This window comes from Macrotis lagotis, chromosome 1 (assembly GCF_037893015.1).
Source record: "Macrotis lagotis isolate mMagLag1 chromosome 1, bilby.v1.9.chrom.fasta, whole genome shotgun sequence".
In the NCBI taxonomy this organism is placed as follows: domain Eukaryota; kingdom Metazoa; phylum Chordata; class Mammalia; order Peramelemorphia; family Peramelidae; genus Macrotis; species Macrotis lagotis.
In genome coordinates this window covers 904,132,335-904,153,152 of record NC_133658.1, presented here as the reverse complement: position 1 = coordinate 904,153,152, position 20,818 = coordinate 904,132,335, and the positions used below count along the sequence as shown (strand labels likewise).

The window sequence follows — 20,818 nt, the reverse complement described above, 5'->3', positions numbered from 1 at the left end:
TCCAGAAAATCCTGGAGGGAAGAGTGGGAGAAGGCCAGACAAGGGCAAAGGTCATTCTGATTATCAGAAAATGTTATTGAACACGAGGCCAGTGAGTATTTTAATTTCTGGCAAAGCCCTAGAGTAGGGATTTTTTAACTCGGGGTTTGTGGAGAGATTTCAAAGGGTCTATGGCTTGGAATGAGAAAAAATTGCATTTAACCTCTCATTGGAAGCCTTTTCTTCAGTTATGATTTAAAAAAATCAAACCCAACATGAGTCTGAGATGGGGTCTGTAGGGTTAGGAGTCTTTCCTTGGGGTGGCTAGGTGGTGCAGTGGATAGAGCACCGGCCCTGGAGTCAGGAGTACCTGAGTTCAAATCCGGTCTCAGACACTTAATAATTCCCTAGCTGTGTGGCCTCGGGTGAGCCACTTCACCCCGTTTGCCCTGCAAAAACCTAAAAAAATAAAAGTCTTTCCTTGACAACACAAAGAGGGTGAAGAACCAACGGCTGCAGCATGCGCTGGGGGAGGGGAGAGACGTTGAGAGGCTTGGTGTGGAAACTCCCTTCTCCACCAGGTGTTGTTCAATCCTTTCCCCATCGTTGACTCATCACAGTTGGGTTTTCTTGGCGACGATACTGGAGTGGTTGGCCATTTCCTTCTCCAGTCATGTTACAGGTGAGGAAACTGAGGCAAGTAGTGTTTTCCCCAATATTTGGTAGATATTTGAACTTGCATCTTTCAGACCCTGCCCACCCCCACATCTAAGCATTTGTTTGTGTTGAAGTACCAGTCTTAATATTTAGGCAAAGAACTTGGAGATCTGGTTCAACCCTCCTCCCCCCCGAGTTGGACTCCCAATTCCCGAGTCGCCCCCTCTCCAAACTCTGCTCCACAAAGCTGCCAGAATAACCCTTGGCCAGGACAAGTTTGACAGGGTCCCCCACCCGCCTCAAGGGGTGCTGCTCTAGGATCAAGTCCTGGAGCCTGCCTCCTCTCTGGCAGCGTACCCACCCCATCCCAGGTCTTTGATGAACTCTTTGCCTCCCACCTGCACTCCTTTGCTCAGGTGGTGCTGGGTGCCGAGGTGCATCCACACTCACTGAAGTCACTCCCTTCTAGCCTCAGCTCATCTGAGACTCCTATGGGGACCAGTTCCCAAACCTCTCAGCAGTTGGGGGCCCTCAAATAATCGGATGGTCCATAGTCACTTGCACCTGTGATCTATCCTCCCTGGAGGGCCTTTTTTTGGCAAGGCAATGGGGTTAAGTGACTTGGCCAAGGTCACAGAGCTAGGTCACCGTTAAATGGTCTGAGGTCGGCTTTGAACTTGGGCGCTCCTGACTTTAGGGCTCCATCCACTGTGCCACTTACCTGGCCGCCTCCAAACCTTTTTTTTAACATCTCTAGGGCCTAGCCTAGAGTTTGGACTACGGTAAGTGCTTGCTGAATTGGCTTTGGCACGGGCAGAGCTTGGGGCCCCGCAGAAAGCTGAGGTGGCAGGGTCGGCCGGAGCCTCCTCCCCTCTCCGAGTAGGAGACCAGAATCAGACACCACTGAGATTTAATTTTTTTCTTTATTAGTTAGCCCTTGTGATACTAAATACTGTTTCCTGGCTTTCCGTGGGCCTTCTGGCCCGGCCACCTCGGGACAGGTGGCAAAGGCCTGTCCAGGGCACCGGGCAACTTTGACCTTCTCATTTTACAGAGAGGCCAGCTGAGGCCCCGGGGGCGGGGGGCCAGGGCGGAGGGAGGGTGGAGGCCGGTCTCGGGGGGCCCTGTGCTTGGTGGAGTCGTGAAGCGGGGGACCCCCGGGGCGGGCGAGACCCCGACGGGGGCAGGTCCATGGTCCCCCGGCCGCAGGTGCGGATGTCAGGGAAGAACCGGCATCCAGGGACGTTTCAGTCCTTCCCGTCATGGAGCACCGGGGCGGGGGCTGCAGAGGCAGGAGGGGCTCAGGGCAGGCGGGGCCCCCCGGGGCCCCCCGGAGCCCCCCGCTGCCCCCCGGGCCTCACCTCCGCCTTCAGGCCCCGCTAGGCCAGGGCGGCCTGGATCTCCGCCACGAGGCGCCGGTACTTGTCCGCAGTGTCCACGAAGCCATCTCCGGCCTGGGGGCAGAGGGGGTGAGGCCGGGCCGGGCCCCCCGGGCCCCCCGACCCCCGGGTGCCCCCCGGCCCCGCACTCACCTTCTTGGAGTGCACCAGCTTGCCCGCGACCATCACTTCGAAGAAGCCGGTGACCTCCCGGGTGCCCTCGCCGGCCTGGGGGAGGGGAGGGGCTGAGGCTCCGGCCCCCCCGCCCCCCGCGCCCCCCGCCCCCCGCGCCCCGCGCCCCCCGCCCCGCGCCCCACTCACCAGGGTCAGGAGCCCCGGGAAGTCCTCCTCCAGCTGCTTCTTCAGCTGCAGGTACTGAGGCGGGAGAGGGGGGCTGGGGCAGCCGCCCCCCGCCCCCCGGCCCCCCCTCCCCCTCCCCCAGCCGCCCCTCCCCGCCCCCCCCGGACCTCCCCCCCCCCTCCCTCCCCTCCCCCCGCCCCAGCCTCCCCTCCCCAGCCGCCCCTCCCCCCGCCTCCCCCCGCCCCGCTTACCTTGGGCTTGTAGCCTCAGGCGCCACTGGGGAGGGAGGGGGCGGGGTTAGAGGAGCGGCGAGCAGGGACCCCCGCCCCCCTGCTGCCCCCCCCCCCGTGCTGCCCCCCCCCGTGCCTCACCAGTAAACCACGCGGACGTGCACGGCCATGGCGGCGGCTCGGCTCTGCCCGGCTCTGCCCGGCTCTGTCCGGCTGTGCCCGGTCGGCTCTGCCCGGTTCACTCCGGTTCGGTCCGGCTCGGCCCGGCTCGGCTGTGCAGCGGCGGGGCGCGGGGGCGCCGTGTCCCGAGGAGGCTGCGCTCGCGGCCCGGGCCGCCCGGGGACGCTCCCACCGCGGCCGGAGGGGGGGCCCGGGAGAAGGGCGGGGGGCACGGCCTCCCCTCGGCCGGCCCGGGCCCCCCTCCTCCGGCCAGAGCGCGGCGGGACGCGGGCCTCGGCCCCGCCGAAGGGGGGGGTGGGGCAGGGCGCCCCCCCCCGCGGCAGCCCGGGCCCCCTCCCCCGGGCCCCCCCCCCCGCGGCAGCGATGGTACCGCCCGGCCCCGCCCCGGCTCCTCCCCCGGCGGCTCTGCGCCGACTCGCTCCGTCCCGCCGCCCCCGCCTCCCCTGGGCCCCGCCCGGGCAGAGGCCGCCCCGCCCCCGCGGCGGCACGGGCCCCGGATGCCCCCGGGGAGGAGGCGGGGCGGGGTTCAGCGCAGCCCCCCCCAAAGTAGCCCCCGACCTCGTGCTCCTCGCGGCGCCGCCTCTGCCGTCCCGGGCCCCGAGACGCTTAGGGCGGGGCCGGGGTTCAAAGCGGGCCTCGGACACTGCCTCGGGCGAGCCCCCGAGCCCCCCAGCCCCGAGCCCCCGAGCCCCCGAGCCCCCAGCCCCGAGCCCCCGAGCCCCCGAGCCCCCGAGCCCCGAGCCCCCGAGCCCCCCAGCCCCGAGCCCCCCAGCCCCGAGCCCCCGAGCCCCCAGCCCCGAGCCCCGAGCCCCCGAGCCCCGAGCCCCGAGCCCCGAGCCCCCGAGCCCCCAGCCCCGAGCCCCCCAGCCCCGAGCCCCCGAGCCCCCGAGCCCCCAGCCCCGAGCCCCCGAGCCCCCGAGCCCCCGAGCCCCCCAGCCCCGAGCCCCCGAGCCCCCGAGCCCCCCCCCCAGCCCCGAGCCCCCGAGCCCCCGAGCCCCGAGCCCCGGAGCCCCGAGCCCCCCAGCCCCGAGCCCCCGAGCCCCCGAGCCCCCGAGCCCCCGAGCCCCCGAGCCCCCGAGCCCCCGAGCCCCGAGCCCCCGAGCCCCCAGCCCCCAGCCCCCGAGCCCCGAGCCCCCCAGCCCCGAGCCCCCGAGCCCCCAGCCCCGAGCCCCGAGCCCCCCAGCCCCGAGCCCCCGAGCCCCCGAGCCCCCGAGCCCCGAGCCCCCGAGCCCCGAGCCCCCCAGCCCCGAGCCCCCGAGCCCCCGAGCCCCCAGCCCCCGAGCCCCGAGCCCCGAGCCCCCGAGCCCCCGAGCCCCCAGCCCCGAGCCCCCGAGCCCCATGGCTTGCGAGAACTTAAACAAAATGAAGGAGAACCATTACGTTCAACATTTCGAATTCCACATGCCCCCCCCCCCCCCCCCGCTTGGCACGGGCGGTTCGGACGGTTCCCGGGCAATCCCACAGGGCGCAGAATGACCCGGTTAGGAAGGCCAGGCCGGCCCGGCCCTGCCCCCGGGGGCTGCGGATGGCGGGACGAGACCCCTCGGCCGGGCAGATGGGGGTCCCGGAGGGAGGGCGCGGCCCAGCCCCTCGGCGCCCCCCTGCAGGGGGAGCCCCAGGTCTCGCGTGTGACCCCGGCCCGCCACTCGCCCCGACTGCCACCCCCCAGAGGGGGCTATTCCGGGCATCGGGCCCTGCCAAGCACGGGCAGGCCCCCGGGGGCCAGGCCTTAGTGCCCCAGGCCGGGGAGCACCGGGGCCTGGCACAGATGCGCACCCGCGCCTTTGCCCTTGTCTCAGGGCACGCCCGGGTTAGACGCACCTGAAGCGCCGGCTCCGCCTCCTGCGGGCACCGCCCCTGGCTCTGCCCTGGCCTGCCCGCCGGCTGGACAGGGAGGATTACTGCCCCCCGCCAGCGCGCCCTGACCCTCAGCCTCCCTCACCGGACCCCTTCCCAGGCTCTGAACTCGTTCCTCCACGGTGACCATCCTCCCACCCCACGCCCCTTCCCTCCTAGTGATTCTGCCCGCCCGCTGCCAACGGTCCAGCCTCCATGACCCGCGCCCCTCTCCCCACGCCCCCCACCCCTGGGCTGGCCGCAATGCCCGCTCCAGAGTGAGCAGAGCTGATTGCCTCTTCTGCCCTTCTCTGCCCACTCTTTCCATGGCCTTGTCTTCACTGAAACCAGACCAGAGTCCTCGGCCCCTTCTCGACTCTCCCTCCTCTTGGGTCACTCGGGGCCCTCAGTCCTTTGAGCGTCCCTCACTCCATTCTTCTCCCCCATCCCCTCCCCTCCTCAGGCCATGGCCCCCATGCTTTCTCTCTTCCCTAACTCCTCGTCTCCTGGGAAAGGGCTCGAACATCCCTGGGTCAGCCGCAGAGTCATATCCTGATCTGGTCACAAGCCACAAGCCTCCAGCTTCTGTACTCGTGAAATTCCTCGTTCCCCTCATAATCTGCAGTAGGTCCACTTGCACCCCTCACCCCAGCCCCCTCACCCTGCTCTCCAGGCCATCCCTCCTGAACCGGCTCCACTTTCTTCCCTTCCCCATCCTGACCCCCAGTGAACCACTCAGCTGTCTCGTTGGGCCTGTGGTCGGCTCCCTCACCATGGCACTGCCAAGCATCAGGCTCCGCGTACTCTTGCCTTGCTCTATGGCACCGAAATACCATTCTCAGGACAGAAATAATAGCTAGCATTCCTTCAGTAAGGTTTGAAAAATGCTTTAAAACATCAACTCATTTGCTACAACAGTCCTGGGAGGTAGGTACAAGTTATCCCCATTTTACAGATGAGGACACTGAGGCAGAGAGAGGTGAAGTACTTGCTCAGGGTCACATAGGTGGTAGGATAGATTTAAACTCGGGTCTTCCTGCTTCCAGGCCCAGTGGTCTATTCAGTGAGCCACCTGACTGTCTTAATAAGACACTGTTGACTCTCTGCTCTAATTGGGCCTACTGAAGGCTGGAACTTGGGTCTGACGGGGGTCCTGGGGGTGGGAGGGGGTCAGATATTTTTAGTTACTATTAACCTTTCGTCCCACTTCCTTCCTTAGGCTCTTTGAAACGTCTACTGGAGCCAATTGGTTTAATTACAGTGAATAAAGTAAACAAGACCCCAAGTCACCAGAAAGGTAGGGTGGGAGTTTAGAGCCTCCTAGAGGAGAATGGGGAAGGGCAGCAGAGTAGCTGTGTCTTCACCCCAAACGACTTCCATTACAAGAACAGCTCATCCCTCTAAGAACTCTCAGCCTCAGTTTCCTCATGTGTACATTCAAGGAATAGAGTGGAGCAAGTCTCTGGGAATCCCCCTCCCAGTCTCACAGGTCTCAAATTATCTTTCCTGTCCTCTTCCCACCATGCCCTATTCTCCTTTCCGTATCATCCCCCCTTTCCTTCCCCATCCTGTAGGTACACTCTTTCTTCCACCTCACCCATACTAGGCAGACTCCAAAGCACCCAATCCTCAGAGCCTGGACACTGGACAGCAATGGGGGCTGAGTAGCCTTATATCTCAGGGAGGCATAGGCTGAATTGGGGGGACCTTGCTGCTGTTGGCCAGGTACCTATTCCACTACCTGTATGCCTCCTTTCTAGTTCTTTTCCACTCCCACCCCCAGGCAATGGGGTTAAGGGACTTGCTCAAGGTCACACAGCTAGGTAATTATTAAACATCTGAGGCCAGATTTGAGCTCAGGTCCTTCTGACTCCAGGGCCAGTGCTCTGTCTACTTAGCTGCCCCTTCATTTCTGATAAGGATGCATAACAACTACATCTCAGAATCATAGAATCTATAGAATTATAAAATCATACTCAAAAACAGAAAATTCCAAAAATTAAAGTCTCAGATTCATGGAATTGAAGAATTGTAGAATCTCAAAATTTGCAGATTATTAGAATCTTTGAATCAGCATTTCATTGGGGTGTTGCTGCAGAGTGGGCTCTGGAGTCAGCAAGATCTCACCTTTACTAACTGTGTGACCCCCAGTAAATCATCACCTCTCAAAATCCATAGAATTAGAAGCAGGAAATGTTCTTAGCAGCCATTTAGTCCAAAATATACATGAAAGAAATTTCCCACTCTAACACATCCAGCAAAAAGGGTCATCCAGATGAATGGGGGAACTTCTCCCCATAGAGGGCTTTGACCTTGGAATCAGGAAAATTTGGGATCAGAGCTCACCTCTGGCCACAGTTAGCTGTATGACCCTGTAGCTTCTCTGAGCCTTAGTTTCCTTATTTGGACTCCATGGTTTTGAAGGTTCCCTCTAGTTAAACTTATGCCTTCTGGAGGCAATCCATTCGACTTGTGGACATCTCTAAGGGATAGGAAGCTTTTCCTAACATCAAACCCACATTTCGCTCTACAGAACTCCTATTCATTGCTATTGGTTCTGCTCTCTGCAGCCAAACTAAACTAGCCTCACCCCTTTTCCGCCCTCCCCTCCCCACCCCCCACCTCCAAATTCAGATACTTGAAGTCAGCATGCATTTCTTCTGGAGTCTTCTCTTCTTCAATTTAGACATGTCCAGATTAGACTTTAGAGATGTTGCCTACTGGTACTACTGGTATTGGTAGAGGAAGTCTCCTTGGCAGGGAAATGATTCGACCAATAAAATCATAGAGCTGGACAAAGAAGGAAAGAAGAAAAGAGAAAAAGAGAAAGAAAGGAAAAGGAAAGAGGAGAAAGAGAGAGAGAGATTGAAAAGAAAGGGAAGGAAGGGAGAAAGAAAGAGAAAAAAAGAAAAGGAAGGAAGGAAGGGGAAAAAGAAAAGAAGGAAGGAAGGAAAAGAAAGGAAGAAATAAACAAAGAATAAAAGAAGGGGAAAGAATTATGGAATTTCAGACCAGAGAATCTTGGGCTCCTAGAATTTCAGAGTCAGAGACCTGAATGCTAGCATCTCAAAAGCCTAGAATTTTAAAATGGTGATGTCATAGAATGAAAGTACTTCATTTTAATTTCATACTCCATACTTCATAAAATCATAGACTTATCCAATCAGAAAATTACTCTGATTTTATACAATTCCAGAATTCATAGAATCATAAAAATCTCAGAGGCATAGGATTGTGGTAGAGTCATAGGATTGCAGAAGTAATAGAATCATGGAAATGCTTCAAAGCTATTTTAAAATTTTGGAATAATAGAATCAGACTTCATAGAATTTTGTAATCATGTAATCCATAGGCAGATGGAAAGACAGCCTACATAGAACTCAATTTTCTAATCTTATCTCTTAGATGAATGTTGGTCATGGTTAGTGATCAAATCCAGAATTGAACTCCAGAGGAAGAGAGAAGATTGAAATGCCTTTTAGAATATGTCTAAGGTTTTTAGTGATCCAAGTTTCTCCCTAAAATAAAGGATCATTTAAAAAATTATTCCTGGGGCGGCTAGGTGGCTCAGTAGATAGAGCACTGGCCCTGGAGTCAGGAGGACCTGAGTTCAAATCTGGCCTCAGACACTTAATAATTACCTAGCTGTGTGGCCTTGGGCAAACCACTTAACCTCATTGCCTTGAAAAAACTAAATAATAATAATAATAATAATTCCAGGGAATAATGCAGCTAAATGGTGAAGTAGATAGAGTCAAGAAGACTCATCTTCCCAAGTTCAAATCTAGCTTCAGACACTTCCTAGCTAGGTGATCCTGGACAAGTCACTTCACCTTGCTTGCCTCAGTTTCCTCGTTTCTAAAATGAGCTGGAGATGGAAATGGCAAACCTCTCCAGTATCTTGGCCAAGAAAACCCCCAATGAGGTCACAGAGAGTCAGATACCACCAAAAGCAATGGAAGATTCCAGGGATGACATGACTTCCACAGAGTTCACTGAATTAAAGTGATAGATCCATCAAAGAGCATCAAAGAGGTGCCTGTTGGGCGTGATCAGGCTGCGTCCCATGAGTAACGAAGACCCACTTAAGAGAAGAAGCATTAAGGATATTCATAGAGAAGTGTATGAGTGGCAAAGCTGGTTGGTCATGTATTGGAAGTGGAGGAGAGAGAGAATTTCAGTGACATTTCCAGAATATTCTCAGACCTAGAGGAAGACTTCCTGGTGTGTTGAGTGAACCCTGTATGGAAGACAGCTGGACAGGAAGGCCCGACTGGGCTCTGGACAGATCGAGGTGTGGAGGGCTGCCATCTCCACCGCAGAGGCAGCCCGATATGGAAGGGGAGATAACTTCCTGGGGTCAGAACTTCAGAGGTCCCACCTAGACCACACCCTTATGCTTACAGAGAAGCACCCCAAGGTCCCAAGGGATCTGTCAAGTCTTTTTCAGTGACGAACAAGTAGAAAATGTCAGCCGTGATGTGAAGCCAGTTTATCAAAGTTGGAAGAGTCCTTGAAGACCCTTGAATCCAACCCTCTTATTTTGCAAAGGGAGAAACTGAGGCTAGAGAATGGGGTGGAGGGATTACCAGCTCATGGAGAGTCAGTGGTATAATGTATTAGCCAAAAAAGCCAGTGTCCTAAGCTGCATGATAATATTTTTGCATAATGAGCATTATTTTTTGCATGAGAATGGTCCACCCCTCTGGTCCAACCTGACCTGGAGGATGGTGCTCGGTTCCAAGGACTCCAGTTTAGGAAGAGCATCAATGATCCAGAGAGTATTCCAGGTCTGTGCTCTGTAGTTAATTAAAGGAACTGAGGGTTCTTGGTCTGGAGAAGGCATAGTTCAAGGTTATCCCACGGAAGAGGGACGAGCCACGTTCTAGATGGCAGAACCCAGAATGATGGGTGGATGTTCTGAGGAGGGTGATTAAGGGTGGACATAAATATTTTCCTGATAGAGTAAATCAAAAGCAGAATGGGCTGCTGGGGGCAGGGCAGGCAATAGATTTGTCCTTTCTGGGGGTCATGAAGCAGTGGTCGGGAGGTTCCACATCAGAGGGAAATCTTCAATAGGAGTCAAGGATTGGGGTTGTTGTGTGTGTGTGTGTGTGTGTGTGTGTGTGTGTGTGTGTGTGCCCTGAGACCATCTGCTGGACTATGTGGCTAACACACACACACAAACACAGGTTCTCATTAGATCTTCACCACCATGGTCTAGTCTAGAACTTAGGTGACTTCGGTTCTAGGTTCAGGCTTCTTTCCTTTCCATATTACAGACATCTCTTGTAGACAGACCTGCACAATCGGAATCAGAGCTTGTCCGAACCAGAGGAGATGTTAGAAGCCAAGTAATCACAGAACGTTGGCTTGGACTCTGACATCAAGAACTCAGTCTCTTCCAAGGGAACCCATTCCACTGTAGGATAGCTCTCATGGTGGCAAGTTTGCCAACATCCAACCTAACAATTCTGCCTCTACTCTTCTCTCTCTCTCTCTCTCTCTCTCTCTCTCTCTCTCTCTCTCTCTCACACACACACACACACACACACAGACTGGTGTGCCAACTCTCCCATCTCACTCTATTTAGCTGACCCCAGCTCATATTTCCTCCTGAAGAAGCTAGGCCCTCCCCCCACCCCAGTCTTGCTCCTCTGCCCTGCCCTCCCCTGCTTCTTGTGGCTGCTCAGACTGAGCACCACTCTCCCTTTGCATCTTCAGGTCCTTGAGAGATGGGGCTTGGGTACAGGTGACTAAACCCCGCTCCCCATTTCCTAGCACATATAGTAGATACTTAATAAATATTTTTTATTCATCTCTTCATTCATTTCTCTATGAATTAGGGGTGAAGAGCTAGAACTCCACCCAATTTTTGTATCTGCCTCAGTTTCTCTCCCTAGAAAAAAGTCCAACTAGCCCCTGAGAAACTTATCCCAGGGCCCTTAGTATCCTGGGGGGGGGGGGGACACATAGGACAATGGTACAAAGAGCCCTGGCCTGGGAATTGGCCCTTGATTAGCTGTTTGTCCTCCAGTAAACATCACCTCCCCCAGTCTCAGTTTCCTTATCTGTCCATTATTAAACGGTCTTCAAGAGTACCTGCTGCTTGACATTCTGCCCCCACCTTGCCCCCCCCCCAAGCTCTGGCTGCTAAGAAGTACGAGGTAGGAGAGAAGGAAGGGGGGCTGACCTCCTTTATCCTGCTCCCCCCTGGGGCCTCTGGATCCAGGGGATCATCTCAGCTCTCCTTCCCACTTCCCAGGCCCCTCCCCAGACCCTGGCATCCTTTGTGCAGAGGGCTTGGGAGGGCTGCCAGCCCCCGCCCTGGCTGAATACTCCTTGGGTAGCAAGACAAAGGAGAGACAGAGTCGGGGGGGGGGGGGAGCTGGAGAAAGCTCCAGGTACCTCGGAGGGCAGAAGGAGGCAGAGACAGCTGCCAGGCCAGAGGCATTCCGCCCCGTCTGGCCCTCCTCCCTCAGCCCCCTCCTCAGGGGCCACCTGCCCCCTTCCTCCTCTAGGCTGGTCTTTGTTAATCAGAGAAACAAACACAGGAAAGGCCAAAGGAGGGAAAGAGACTGCAGCAGAAGATGTTTTTTAAAGATTTTATCATTTTTAAAAAAAAGACTGCGAAAGAAACAGACACTAAGAGAGTAGCGGTAAAGCGGGGAAGACAGGGAAAAACCTGGGGGGGGCCTGCCCTGTCTGTGTCCCAAGACCTCTCCTGCCCAGGCTTGGAGGAAGGGGCCTGGACCAATTTTCCCCAGCTCCTCTTACGTTCCCCCCCCCCTTTAACCTTGGTGCTAGGCATAGCTCCTGCTCCCCAGGGTGGGGCACGAGGGGGCCTGGGGCTCAGGCAGAAGCGGGGAGAAGGGGCCCAGAGTCTTTAAGAAGCCTGTAGGATGGAGTGGGTGTCTTCTCATCATCATCATTGAGGGATGGATAGCTCAGTGTGCAGCGAGTCCCAGCCCAGGAGCCCGGGGAGCCCGGGGAGGTAGGCGTTGAGGTGGGAGGGCATCAGGCCCGGCCTGCAGCAGGCAGGGCCCTGGCTGGGAGCCCCAGGTGGGTGGGGGGGCTCGGTTCCCAGGACCCTCCATATCCATGGAGAAGGAGTCCTGGCTTTGGAGAAAGAAGGGGTGGGCAGAGGGTCAGGAGATGGAGAGGAGCTTTGGGGACCCCCAGATCTCCTTCCCCTTCACATCCCCACTACTAGGGAATTGAAGTATTGGAAGGGGGGGTGGCTAGGTGGCACAGTGGATAGAGCACGGCCCTGGAGTCAGGAGGATCTCAGTCAAATCCAGTCTCAGACACTTAATAATTGCCTAGCTGTGTGGCCTTGGGCAAGTCATTTAACTTTAATGCCTTGCAAAACAAAACAAAAAGAAGTATTGGGAGACAGAGAGAATAGGTGCAGAGAAAGAAAGGGAGAGGCAAGAAGATAATGAAAAGGGACAGGAAGAAGAAAAATTAAGAGACAGAGGGAAGGGGAGAAAGAAAGAGGGAGGAGAGGCAGATGGAAGAGAGGGAGGGAAAAAACAGGACTGAAAGAGAGATCGAGAGAGGGCAAATGAGAAGCTGAGACACTGGGAGAACAAGCCAGAGAGGGCAAGGGAAGGAGCCAAGCAGTCTGGGGGGATTCTGCCGGGGCAGCCCCCAAGGGCCCTGGGAGCAGAAGGCCAGTCTCACCCCCTGCAGATTCCCATCCCTGACTCCCACCCCCTAGCCTAGGCTCAGACAATGTCCAGGAGAGCTCTCTCCTGGGGACTGCCCCTCCTCCTCCTCCTCCTCCTCCTTTGCTGCTCTCAGGACCAGGGGACCCAGTGGGTTCTTGTGAAGGATGGGAGACACTCACCGTCAGTGGGTGAGGCTGCAGATGCCCCTACATGTAGTGCCACTGCCTATCCAGGCTCACGTTCATGCCCATGGACCCTGGGGATGACAGATGGGGGGAAGGAGGCCCTCCCCCAAAACCACCCCTTTTAGGAGCTTCAGGGGACCCTTTAAGAAGGGACAGTGGGTGGGCCCAAGATAGGGTAGTCTCCTGCATGCAAAGGAAGCTTATGCATTATTCATGGGCTCCCAGGGAAGCTCAGAGTGAATGGGGAGATCTCTGGAGTCTGGGAACAGGAGGGGCCTGGGCTGGGGGCAGGGCTTACCAGTGGTCCTCATGGGGGGCCCAGGGCCTGGGCTCTGATCTGGGCCAAAGGCTCCCAAGGCTGGGCCATGCTCAGGGCTGTAGGCTGTGCCAGGGCCTGTGAGGGGGACAGGACACTCTCCATGGGAGGGGTCAACCACTTCTTTCCAGCCCCTAAGTACATGCTCACCTTCCCAACAGTGACTAGACAGACTTTATGGTCCATTACAAGATTGGGGGAGCAGGGAGGAGGAAGGGGGAGGAGGCAAAACTGGGGTCCCAGCTCTGCAGCTCAGGTGTTATAGAGTCAGCCACTTCACCTTTCTAGGACTCAGTCTCCTTCCCTGTCAAATAAGGAGGCTGGACTAGACGGTCTCTAGGATCCCTTTCCTGTTCTGAGACCTATTTTTACACACACACACACACACACACACACACACACGCACACATGCACATACACATGCACACACACATATGCACACGCACACACTCATACCCCCCCATCCCACATACACACCTGCCCTGTTGGACTGGTCAATCATAGGCTGCACAATCCTCCTTCTGGCATTAATGAACCTGTAGGGAAAGATACAGAGACACCAACAGACGGGGAGATAGAGAGAGAGGGAGACACAGATGGGTCATGGAGAGACGTAGTCACCCAGATTCAGGGAGGCTCGGTGAGGAGGTCAGACCAGGCAGGTGGGGAGGAGGGGCAGGGACAGACAGGGAGCCGGGGCCAGGGGAGGGGAAATCCATGGGCACCCCTAGGCAGCCCCTCAGGAGTTCCTCACCAGTTGTTGACCTGTAGGATGGTGAGGCCCGTGTCCTGGGCCAGCTGCTTCTTTTGCTCCTCAGAAGGGTAGGGGTGCTGGGGGCGACACAGAGAGTGGAGATGGGCCAAAGGCATCTCCATAAAGAGACACAAAGTGAAGGCAGTTGTTCAAGGCCTCCCAGATGGTGCTGGGGAGAAAGCGAGGCCTGGGGTAGCTGAGTACCTCTGGGAGGAGAGCCTCTGGGGGACCCACTTGCCAGATGCATTGTGGGTCTGCTAAATGTGTCCAGTGCCTTCCCTGGGAGCGGGTGTGAAGAGTGGGGGCTCACCGCCAGGTGCTGGAAAAGCCAGGCTCTCATGATGTTGGTGGCCACCTTGGGGAAGATACCCCGCTTCTTGCTCTGCCTCTGGTCATGATCCGGCTCCTCATCTTCGGGCCCAGAGCTGGGGGAGGCTGCTCTCGTCTCCAGCCCATCTCCTGAGGGGGAAAGGGCTGCTAGACTCAGGGGCTTCCCATTGCGCCGGAGCCTTGGGAAGCTCGGCCCTGTCCGGTCCACAAGGACCCCAGGATCTTCCTCCGTCAATGCCTATGCCTAGTCCTTCCTACTTCCGCCCTTACCCTGCTCACTGGAGTTGTCCCCACTGTGGGAGGCCAGGCCTCCACTGGATGGACCTGGTGTCCCCAAGTGAACAGATCCACTGTCACTGTGGTCCCGAACCCAGGAGTTGTTCTGGGGGAAAAGAAAATAGTTAGTCTTGGGATTTGGGGGTCTAAGGATGCCCCACCGAGGTCTAGGAAGACACAGGGTGGGTTTAGACCTCCCCAGAGCCCTCGACTGGGATCCTGGCTGTCTGCCATCCGTGTCTCTCCTCAACCAGGCTTATGTCTGGATGTGACCGTGTGAGGAATGAGCACACTCGGATGAGTGTGTCTGTGAGCGTGACTGTATCTTACTGTCCGGGGTGGTGCTTTGTCTATGAGTGAGAATGTCTGAGGGTATTCATTTATCTGTGGTTTGATGGGACCAGGAGAGAGAGAGAGAGAGAGAGAGAGAGAGAGAGAGAGAGAGAGAGAGAGAGAGAGAGAGAATGTCTGTGAGGGTATGTGTGTGAGAGTGTTGTATGTATCTGTGTGTGTGGGGTATGTGTGTTTGTGTGAGGGTGTTGTGTGTGTGTGTGTGTGTGTGTGGACAGGCAGGAGGCAGCACCTGATGGGGGAGGCCAGGGCCGGGGGTGGGGAAATCATCCAAGTCAGCTTTGCAGGAGACCATGGACTCCTCGCCGTCTCGGTCTCGATCCTCGATGACCAGGTCGATGGGCATCTTGCCCTTGAGGCAGGTGATGTACCGGTGGCAGAAGTTGTCGCACAGGTCATGTACCTGGGGGTGGGGGGGCAGGAAGAGAGGTGAGGTGGGGGTGAGCGGCCGTGAGGGGCAGGGGAAGAAACCGGCACTCACCTTCTCTAGCTCCAGCAGATGAAATCGGAGGACCTGGATGGCCTGGATCATCTGAGGAGAGAGACAGAGACGGGGCAGAGACAGGAGCAGTGAGAGCCAGCCGGGCAGAGGCAGGGCGGGGAGGCCGAGGCAGAGAGACAGAGATGGGGAGGTGTGGGGAGCCCTGGGAGTCTGGGTACGAGCTGGGAGATGCGGAGTCCAAAGGGCGAGAAGGCAAGGGCAGTGTCTTCCTGGCCCTCCCCTCCAGGGTTATTAAGGGGTGCAGGGCCTTGGTGTTTGGGGGGGGAAAGCACAGCTTTGGGGGGGTGAGAGGCTGCGCTAAGTGCTCACCAGGTTGTCCAGCTCTGGGTTCGAGGAGAACAGAGGCCTCTCCATGCGGACCTGAGACGGAAGGGAGAGAGAGAGAGCGGGAGAGAGGAGGGTGGCCCCCCGGCCCCCCGGCCCCCCAGCCCCCCGGGCCCCCCGCGGGCCCCCACCTGCTTGGCGAAGGCGGCGATGTCCTCGTTGAAGGAGTCGGAGGAGCAGACGTCGGCCCCGGGGGCCAAGGCCGGGCTGCCCCCGGGCCCCGGGCCGGCCCCGTCCCTGGGCGAGCAGGTGGCCAGCTCACACTTCTCGAACACCAGAGCCAGAAGCGGGAACAGCGGGTGCCTGCGGGGCGCCGGGAGAGGAGGGGGCTCAGCACCCACCTGGGGCCCCCGGCCGGGGCGCAGAGGAGGGGGCGCGGGCAGGCGGACGCGGGGGCCCCCGGGGCAGCCCCCCCCTCACCCGTAGATCTCGTCTTTCTCGCTCTTCAGGCCGTCTCCTCCTCGGGCTCGGCTCCGGACGGGGCCCGGGGCCGGGCCGGGGCCGTAGGGGGCCTGGGCCGGCCCGGCCGGCCGGCCGCTCCCCCGGGGCGCCGCTTCCGAGAAGCCGGCCAGGCCTGCGCTGTCCACGCCGGGAAACGGAGGCAGCTCATCGTACTGCGGGGCGGAGGGCGAAGGAGAGCGTCAGGGGCCCACCCGGCCGCCCCCCGCCCCGGGCGTCTCCCAAGCAGAGGGCCTCCTCTTGGGCCCCTTGGGCCCGGTCCCAGGCCGGGTCTCCGCCGGCTCCACCTCTGCCTCGGGCGCCCTGCCCCACCGCTGCCTCGACCTGCTCTGTCTCTGAGCTCCCGGCTGCTGCGCCTGCTCCTGGGGCTCCCGGCTCGCCCCCTGCCCGGCTGCCTCTGCCTCTGGTCCCCGCATCTCCTCCTCCGCGGGGCTAACCCGCCCTGTCTCTCCTGGCAGCCCAGCCCCCTCCGGCCCTCCCTTGCTTCCAAACCAGAGACTGGTTCATCATGCCTTGGGGACGGCCCGGGAGCGGCCAGTGAGTCTGAGGTGGGGATCCCCGAGCCCAGCACCCAGACACTCACCCGGGTGCCCCCCAGCACTCTCCCATTCAGGAAGCACAAGCCCCACAAGCCTCCAGAGACAGGTGCATGGCAGAAGCACCCGGGTGCGGATGGCTTTCCTGGGGTGCATTTGCCTTATTCCATACTCTTTCAGCGGGTGTGGGGAAGGGGGAAGGGGGAAGCGGGAGACGGTCCCTCCAGCCTCCTTTATTTCAGATTTCTGTAGCAGCCTGTGTGTGTGTGTGTGTGTGTGTGTGTGTGTGTGTGTGTGTGTGTGTGTGTCCCAAACAACTTCAGCTCACTCTCCATTTACAGAACACCAATCCAATACAGTCAAATTGATTTGTACAGCACCCTCCACCCACCCCACGTTCTGGTCCACAGCCTGGGGGACACACTCACACACAGACACACAGACACACAGACACACACAGACACACAGACACAGAGTTCTGCTCCAAACTTTTCTCTGACAAGGAGTCTCGCATCCAGAACTCACACCCTAACTATTCAGCTGGGGGACAGTCTGGAAGCTCGGTCTGTCCCCTCCCGCCCCACAGGATGAGAGGGGCAGAGCCTAGGGACTTCGGAAAGGACAGTGACTGACATCTGTCTCCTCCCGGGAGCCAACCCTTTTTTTGCTCTCCTCTTTCCTCTCCCTCCCCCAGACATCCCAGAGTTCAGTCTGAACTCCTCTTTCCTGCCCCCCCCCCCATCAGGGACAAAAATGGAACAAAGGAATGGGGCAGGGGAGGATGGACTGAGGACAGAGGGGCAGGAGGATGGGGGCAGAGGGGGGGCAGGGGGGCAGAGGGATTGCAGAACTCAAGGGAACTGGGGCAGAGATGTGGAGGACAGTGGAGTTAGGGACAGAGACATGGGAGACAAAGGGATGGGGAAGAGCTCTGGGAAAGGGAGATGATACAGAATACAGAAGGAAGGGGGCAGAACTGGGCACCCACCACTCGGAGCAGAGGAAGGAGAGGGAGAATGAAGACAGTGAGGAAGGGAATAGAAGAGGGCTGCCTCAGGGAGATGGGGTTTAGAGGGGGGGCCAACAGAGGACTGGAGATAGAAGGAGGGAAGCTACAGTGAGAAGGAAGTCAAGTTCAAGGAACCGAGTCAGAGAATGAGGACTAGAGAGGCAGAAACATATAGGGGTAGAGAGGGAAGGGCACAGAACCAGAAAGCTGGAGGGACAGCAGATGGGGAGACAGGAACAATGCAGAAGGTAAAAGGAAATGAGAAGAGCAAAAGAGAGATGGGGAAAGGGACTGGGGACTGGGGGGAAGTAGGGCAGAGAGATGGCAATCACAAGGCTGAGGGCAGAGACGGAGTTCCGATGGATGGAGGCAGCAGTCAGTGCAGAACGATGGAGTTCTATGGGGTGTGGGATGGTCAATGGGCAGGTGGACAGGGGGAGAAGGCTATCAAAAGAAGCGCTGGAGACCCAAGAGGCGAAAGGAAAGGTCGGAGGCAAAGAAGAATGGGAAAGCAGAAGGGTTGGGGGGGGCAGAGCGACTGGGTCACAGAGATGGAGGCCAGTGAGGAAAGAGGCGAAATCATACACTGATGGAGGAAAAGAGATTTTGAAGGCAAGAGGGATGGAGGGAAAAGTGAAATAGGGAATTGAAATAGAGGGACTGCGATAAAGGGATTAGGCCGAGAGAATGGGGGCACAGGGATAATAGACAGAGGAATGGTGCATGGATAGATGAAGGGCAGAGATGGAGGGAGGAGGAGTGGAGGTATATAGAGGCACGGAGAGAAAGAGCTCCGAGCAACAGGGGGAAGAGGGCTCAAGGATGGGAGAGAGAGATTCAGGATACAGGGGAGAAGGGGCCGGATACAAGGAAAGATAGACAAGCAAAGGAGCCATGGGGAGCAGGACTTAGGCCTGAAGGATGGGAACAAACGAGAGAGAGAGAGAGAGAGAGAGAGAGAGAGAGAGAGAGAGAGAGAGAGAGAGAGAGAGAGGAAGGATAGGAATGAAGGGATAAGGACTGAAGTAAGAGAAAGGTGACAAGAAATGGGATGGCTAGATGAATGGTGACAGAAGTGGAGAAATAGGAATGAGGGATGCAGACAAGCAGGAGTGACAAGTCAACACAAGGTTGAGGGAGAGATTTGGACAGAGGATTGAAACTCACAGGAATGGGGCAGATGGTGGGAGACAGGGGATAAAGTGCAGAGATGGAGTACAGAGGGAATAGAAACAGAAAAATGGAGAGATGGAAGAACAAGAGATAGAGAGACATGAGAGAGATGGAGAGACAGGCATGACATAAATATGGAGAGAAAGGAACTGATTGGGAGAGACGAGACAGGAATTTGAAGGGGAAGGATGGGGCATGGATGAGAGGACAGAGGGAAGGCAATAGGGATGAGTAAACTTTGAAAAGGAAGGGAGATGGAAGGGGAGAGGGATTGGATGAAGATAGATGTGAGACAGAGAGACAGAAAAAGAGAGATGGAAGACAGAGATGGAAAATAGAGCAACATGGAACAGAGATAGGAGAACAAGATGGAGAGATAGAAGACAGAAGTATGGAAAGAAGGGGAGAGGATAGAAAGATGTGAGAGCTGAAGAGACTGGATGACTGGAGAATAGAGTCTGAAAAAGGAGAGTGAAGATAAAGAGTTGGGAGATAGAGAGAAGGGGTAGAACACAGTCAAGTGAGGACAGAGATATTGAGAGGAGAATGATGAGGACAGAGTCATGTCACCAAGATGGAGAGACAGGGGAATAGAAAGGGGGGGAAATAATGAACACAGAGATTTGAGACAGAGATAGAGAAACAGGAATGGAATTGATAATATGAGCAAGACCCGAGGGATTGGGCAGAAGGGATCAGGACCTAAGGATGGGAACAGAGAGAGAGGGCTGAGGAGAGAAGCTGAAGAAGGATGGGGCAGAGAAATGTGAGACACATCTGGGAGATACTGGGATTGAAAAAAAGAGATATGGGGGGAAAGTGTGAAGATGAAAGGTTAGCCAGAATTGGGGGTGGGAGGATAGAGTGAGTGAGAGTCAGAGGGGATGGAGGATAGAAAAATGGGAGAAGAGTGGAAAGGGGTTACATTTCGGTGGGTGACAGGAGGTGGGGACAGAGGGATAGGGGACAGGAAGGTGAAGGCAGATGTGAGTCTGAGCAAGAGACAGAGCTGGGAGGCAGAGGGATAGGGAGGAGGGGGTGGATGAATGTAAAGGTAGAGATGGGGGAACATTAGAATAGGAGGTTGGGGGAGCAGAGGGAGAGGGATCAGAGATGGAGGGGAGAATGCTGGGAATAGAGATAGGCAAGAGCTGGAGAGGCAGAAATTATGGGGGGAAAAAAGAGGGAGAGAGAGAGAATGAGGGATGGAGATGGGAGGATGTGGGATCGGAGAGCTGGGGAGCTGGGGAAATGGAGCCTGGCTGGAGAGAGACGAAGGGTAAGATCTCAGTGATGCTGACTGATGGGGGCATGCAGCCATACTTACTCTCTGGGCCATGGACCCCCCAGGATCGGGGCCCACCTCAAGCAGCTCCAGTGGCTGTCCCTCGCCAGATCCGGACCTGGGGGCTGGGCTGTGGAGGGTGAGTGGGAGCACGGGTGGCCCCCCAGTTTCCCCCCACAGCCCAGGGCCCCCTCCTTCTGCTCAGTGGTGGGCGTAGTGTTCTGTCATGAGGACCCCAGAGCACAGCCTCCTGCCCAGCCCCCAGGGGTCAGTGTCCTGGTCCCAGAGGCATCCCAGTCTGGTCGAGAGAGTTGGGGGGGTGGATCTGGACCCCAGGATGGGAGAGGAAAGGCTTCCCTGACCCCAAGCCACCCTTCGGCACCCCAGAACTGGAGTCTCAGGGAGTCCCCTAAGAGACAGTGAAAAAGAGAGAGAGTCAGGGAGAGACAGAAAGAATGAAAGAAAGAAAGACAGAGATCAGAGAGGGAGGGAGGGGGAGAGGGAGGGAAGCTGAGAGGAAGAGACTGGTGTGGGGAGACCTGGCCCCACTGGCAAGGGGCTGGGCTGGGCCCCTGGGTCCCTGCTGTGGGGGCTGGTAAGCAGTTGAGTGGATGCTCAGCTGTCTGCCTCTGTGTGTGTTAGTGCGTGTGTGTTAGTGTATGTGTGTGTGAGTGTGTGTGTGTGTATGTGTGTGTCTGTGTATGTCTCTCTCTCTCTCTCTCTCTCTCTCTCTCTCTCTCTCTCTCTCTCTCTCTCTCTCTCTCTCTGTGATCATATCCGGAAGTTCCCACATCACCCAATCCTTAACCCACTGTCCGCCGGCTGCTGGAGGGGCCAGAGCTGAAGCCAGAGGGGCCAGGGCGGGCCTGGGGCTGGGGCTGCTGAGAGGGAAAAGAGGCCTCTTGGTCCTCGCTGCTCCTCCGCCCCCTCACCCCCCCCCCCCCAGCCCTTGTCTTTCTGTGTCTTCTGTGAATCTCACTCTCTCCCTTAGCTGTTTCTTTCCTCTCCCCTCCACTCCACTCCTCTCCTCTCCTCTCCTCCTTTCCTCTCCCCTCCTCTTCTTTCCCTCTTCTTCTCCTCTCCT

General features: G+C 57.3%; 2 protein-coding genes across 2 annotated transcripts; both read right to left on the bottom strand.

Moving 5' to 3' along the window:
• Positions 1-1,540: 1,540 nt before the first annotated feature.
• SELENOW (selenoprotein W) lies at positions 1,541-2,916 on the bottom strand. The gene is made up of 6 exons (XM_074192638.1): positions 2,687-2,916; positions 2,567-2,591; positions 2,337-2,390; positions 2,169-2,243; positions 1,998-2,090; positions 1,541-1,918 (listed from the first exon to the last, which is right to left on the bottom strand). The coding sequence occupies exons 1-5, from the start codon at positions 2,713-2,715 to the stop codon at positions 2,016-2,018; spliced, it is 258 nt and encodes an 85-aa protein (XP_074048739.1). The 5' UTR covers positions 2,716-2,916; the 3' UTR covers positions 1,541-1,918; positions 1,998-2,015.
• An 8,282-nt stretch (positions 2,917-11,198) lies between these two features.
• On the bottom strand, positions 11,199-20,461 carry MEIS3 (Meis homeobox 3). Its single transcript, XM_074192634.1, has 13 exons — positions 19,777-20,461; positions 15,693-15,886; positions 15,404-15,575; positions 15,258-15,308; positions 14,928-14,978; positions 14,679-14,849; positions 14,090-14,201; positions 13,800-13,948; positions 13,490-13,566; positions 13,213-13,271; positions 12,718-12,813; positions 12,414-12,490; positions 11,199-11,680 (listed from the first exon to the last, which is right to left on the bottom strand). Exons 1-12 carry the CDS (start codon positions 19,786-19,788, stop codon positions 12,441-12,443), a joined length of 1,194 nt encoding a protein of 397 aa, XP_074048735.1. The 5' UTR covers positions 19,789-20,461; the 3' UTR covers positions 11,199-11,680; positions 12,414-12,440.
• Positions 20,462-20,818: the final 357 nt, after the last annotated feature.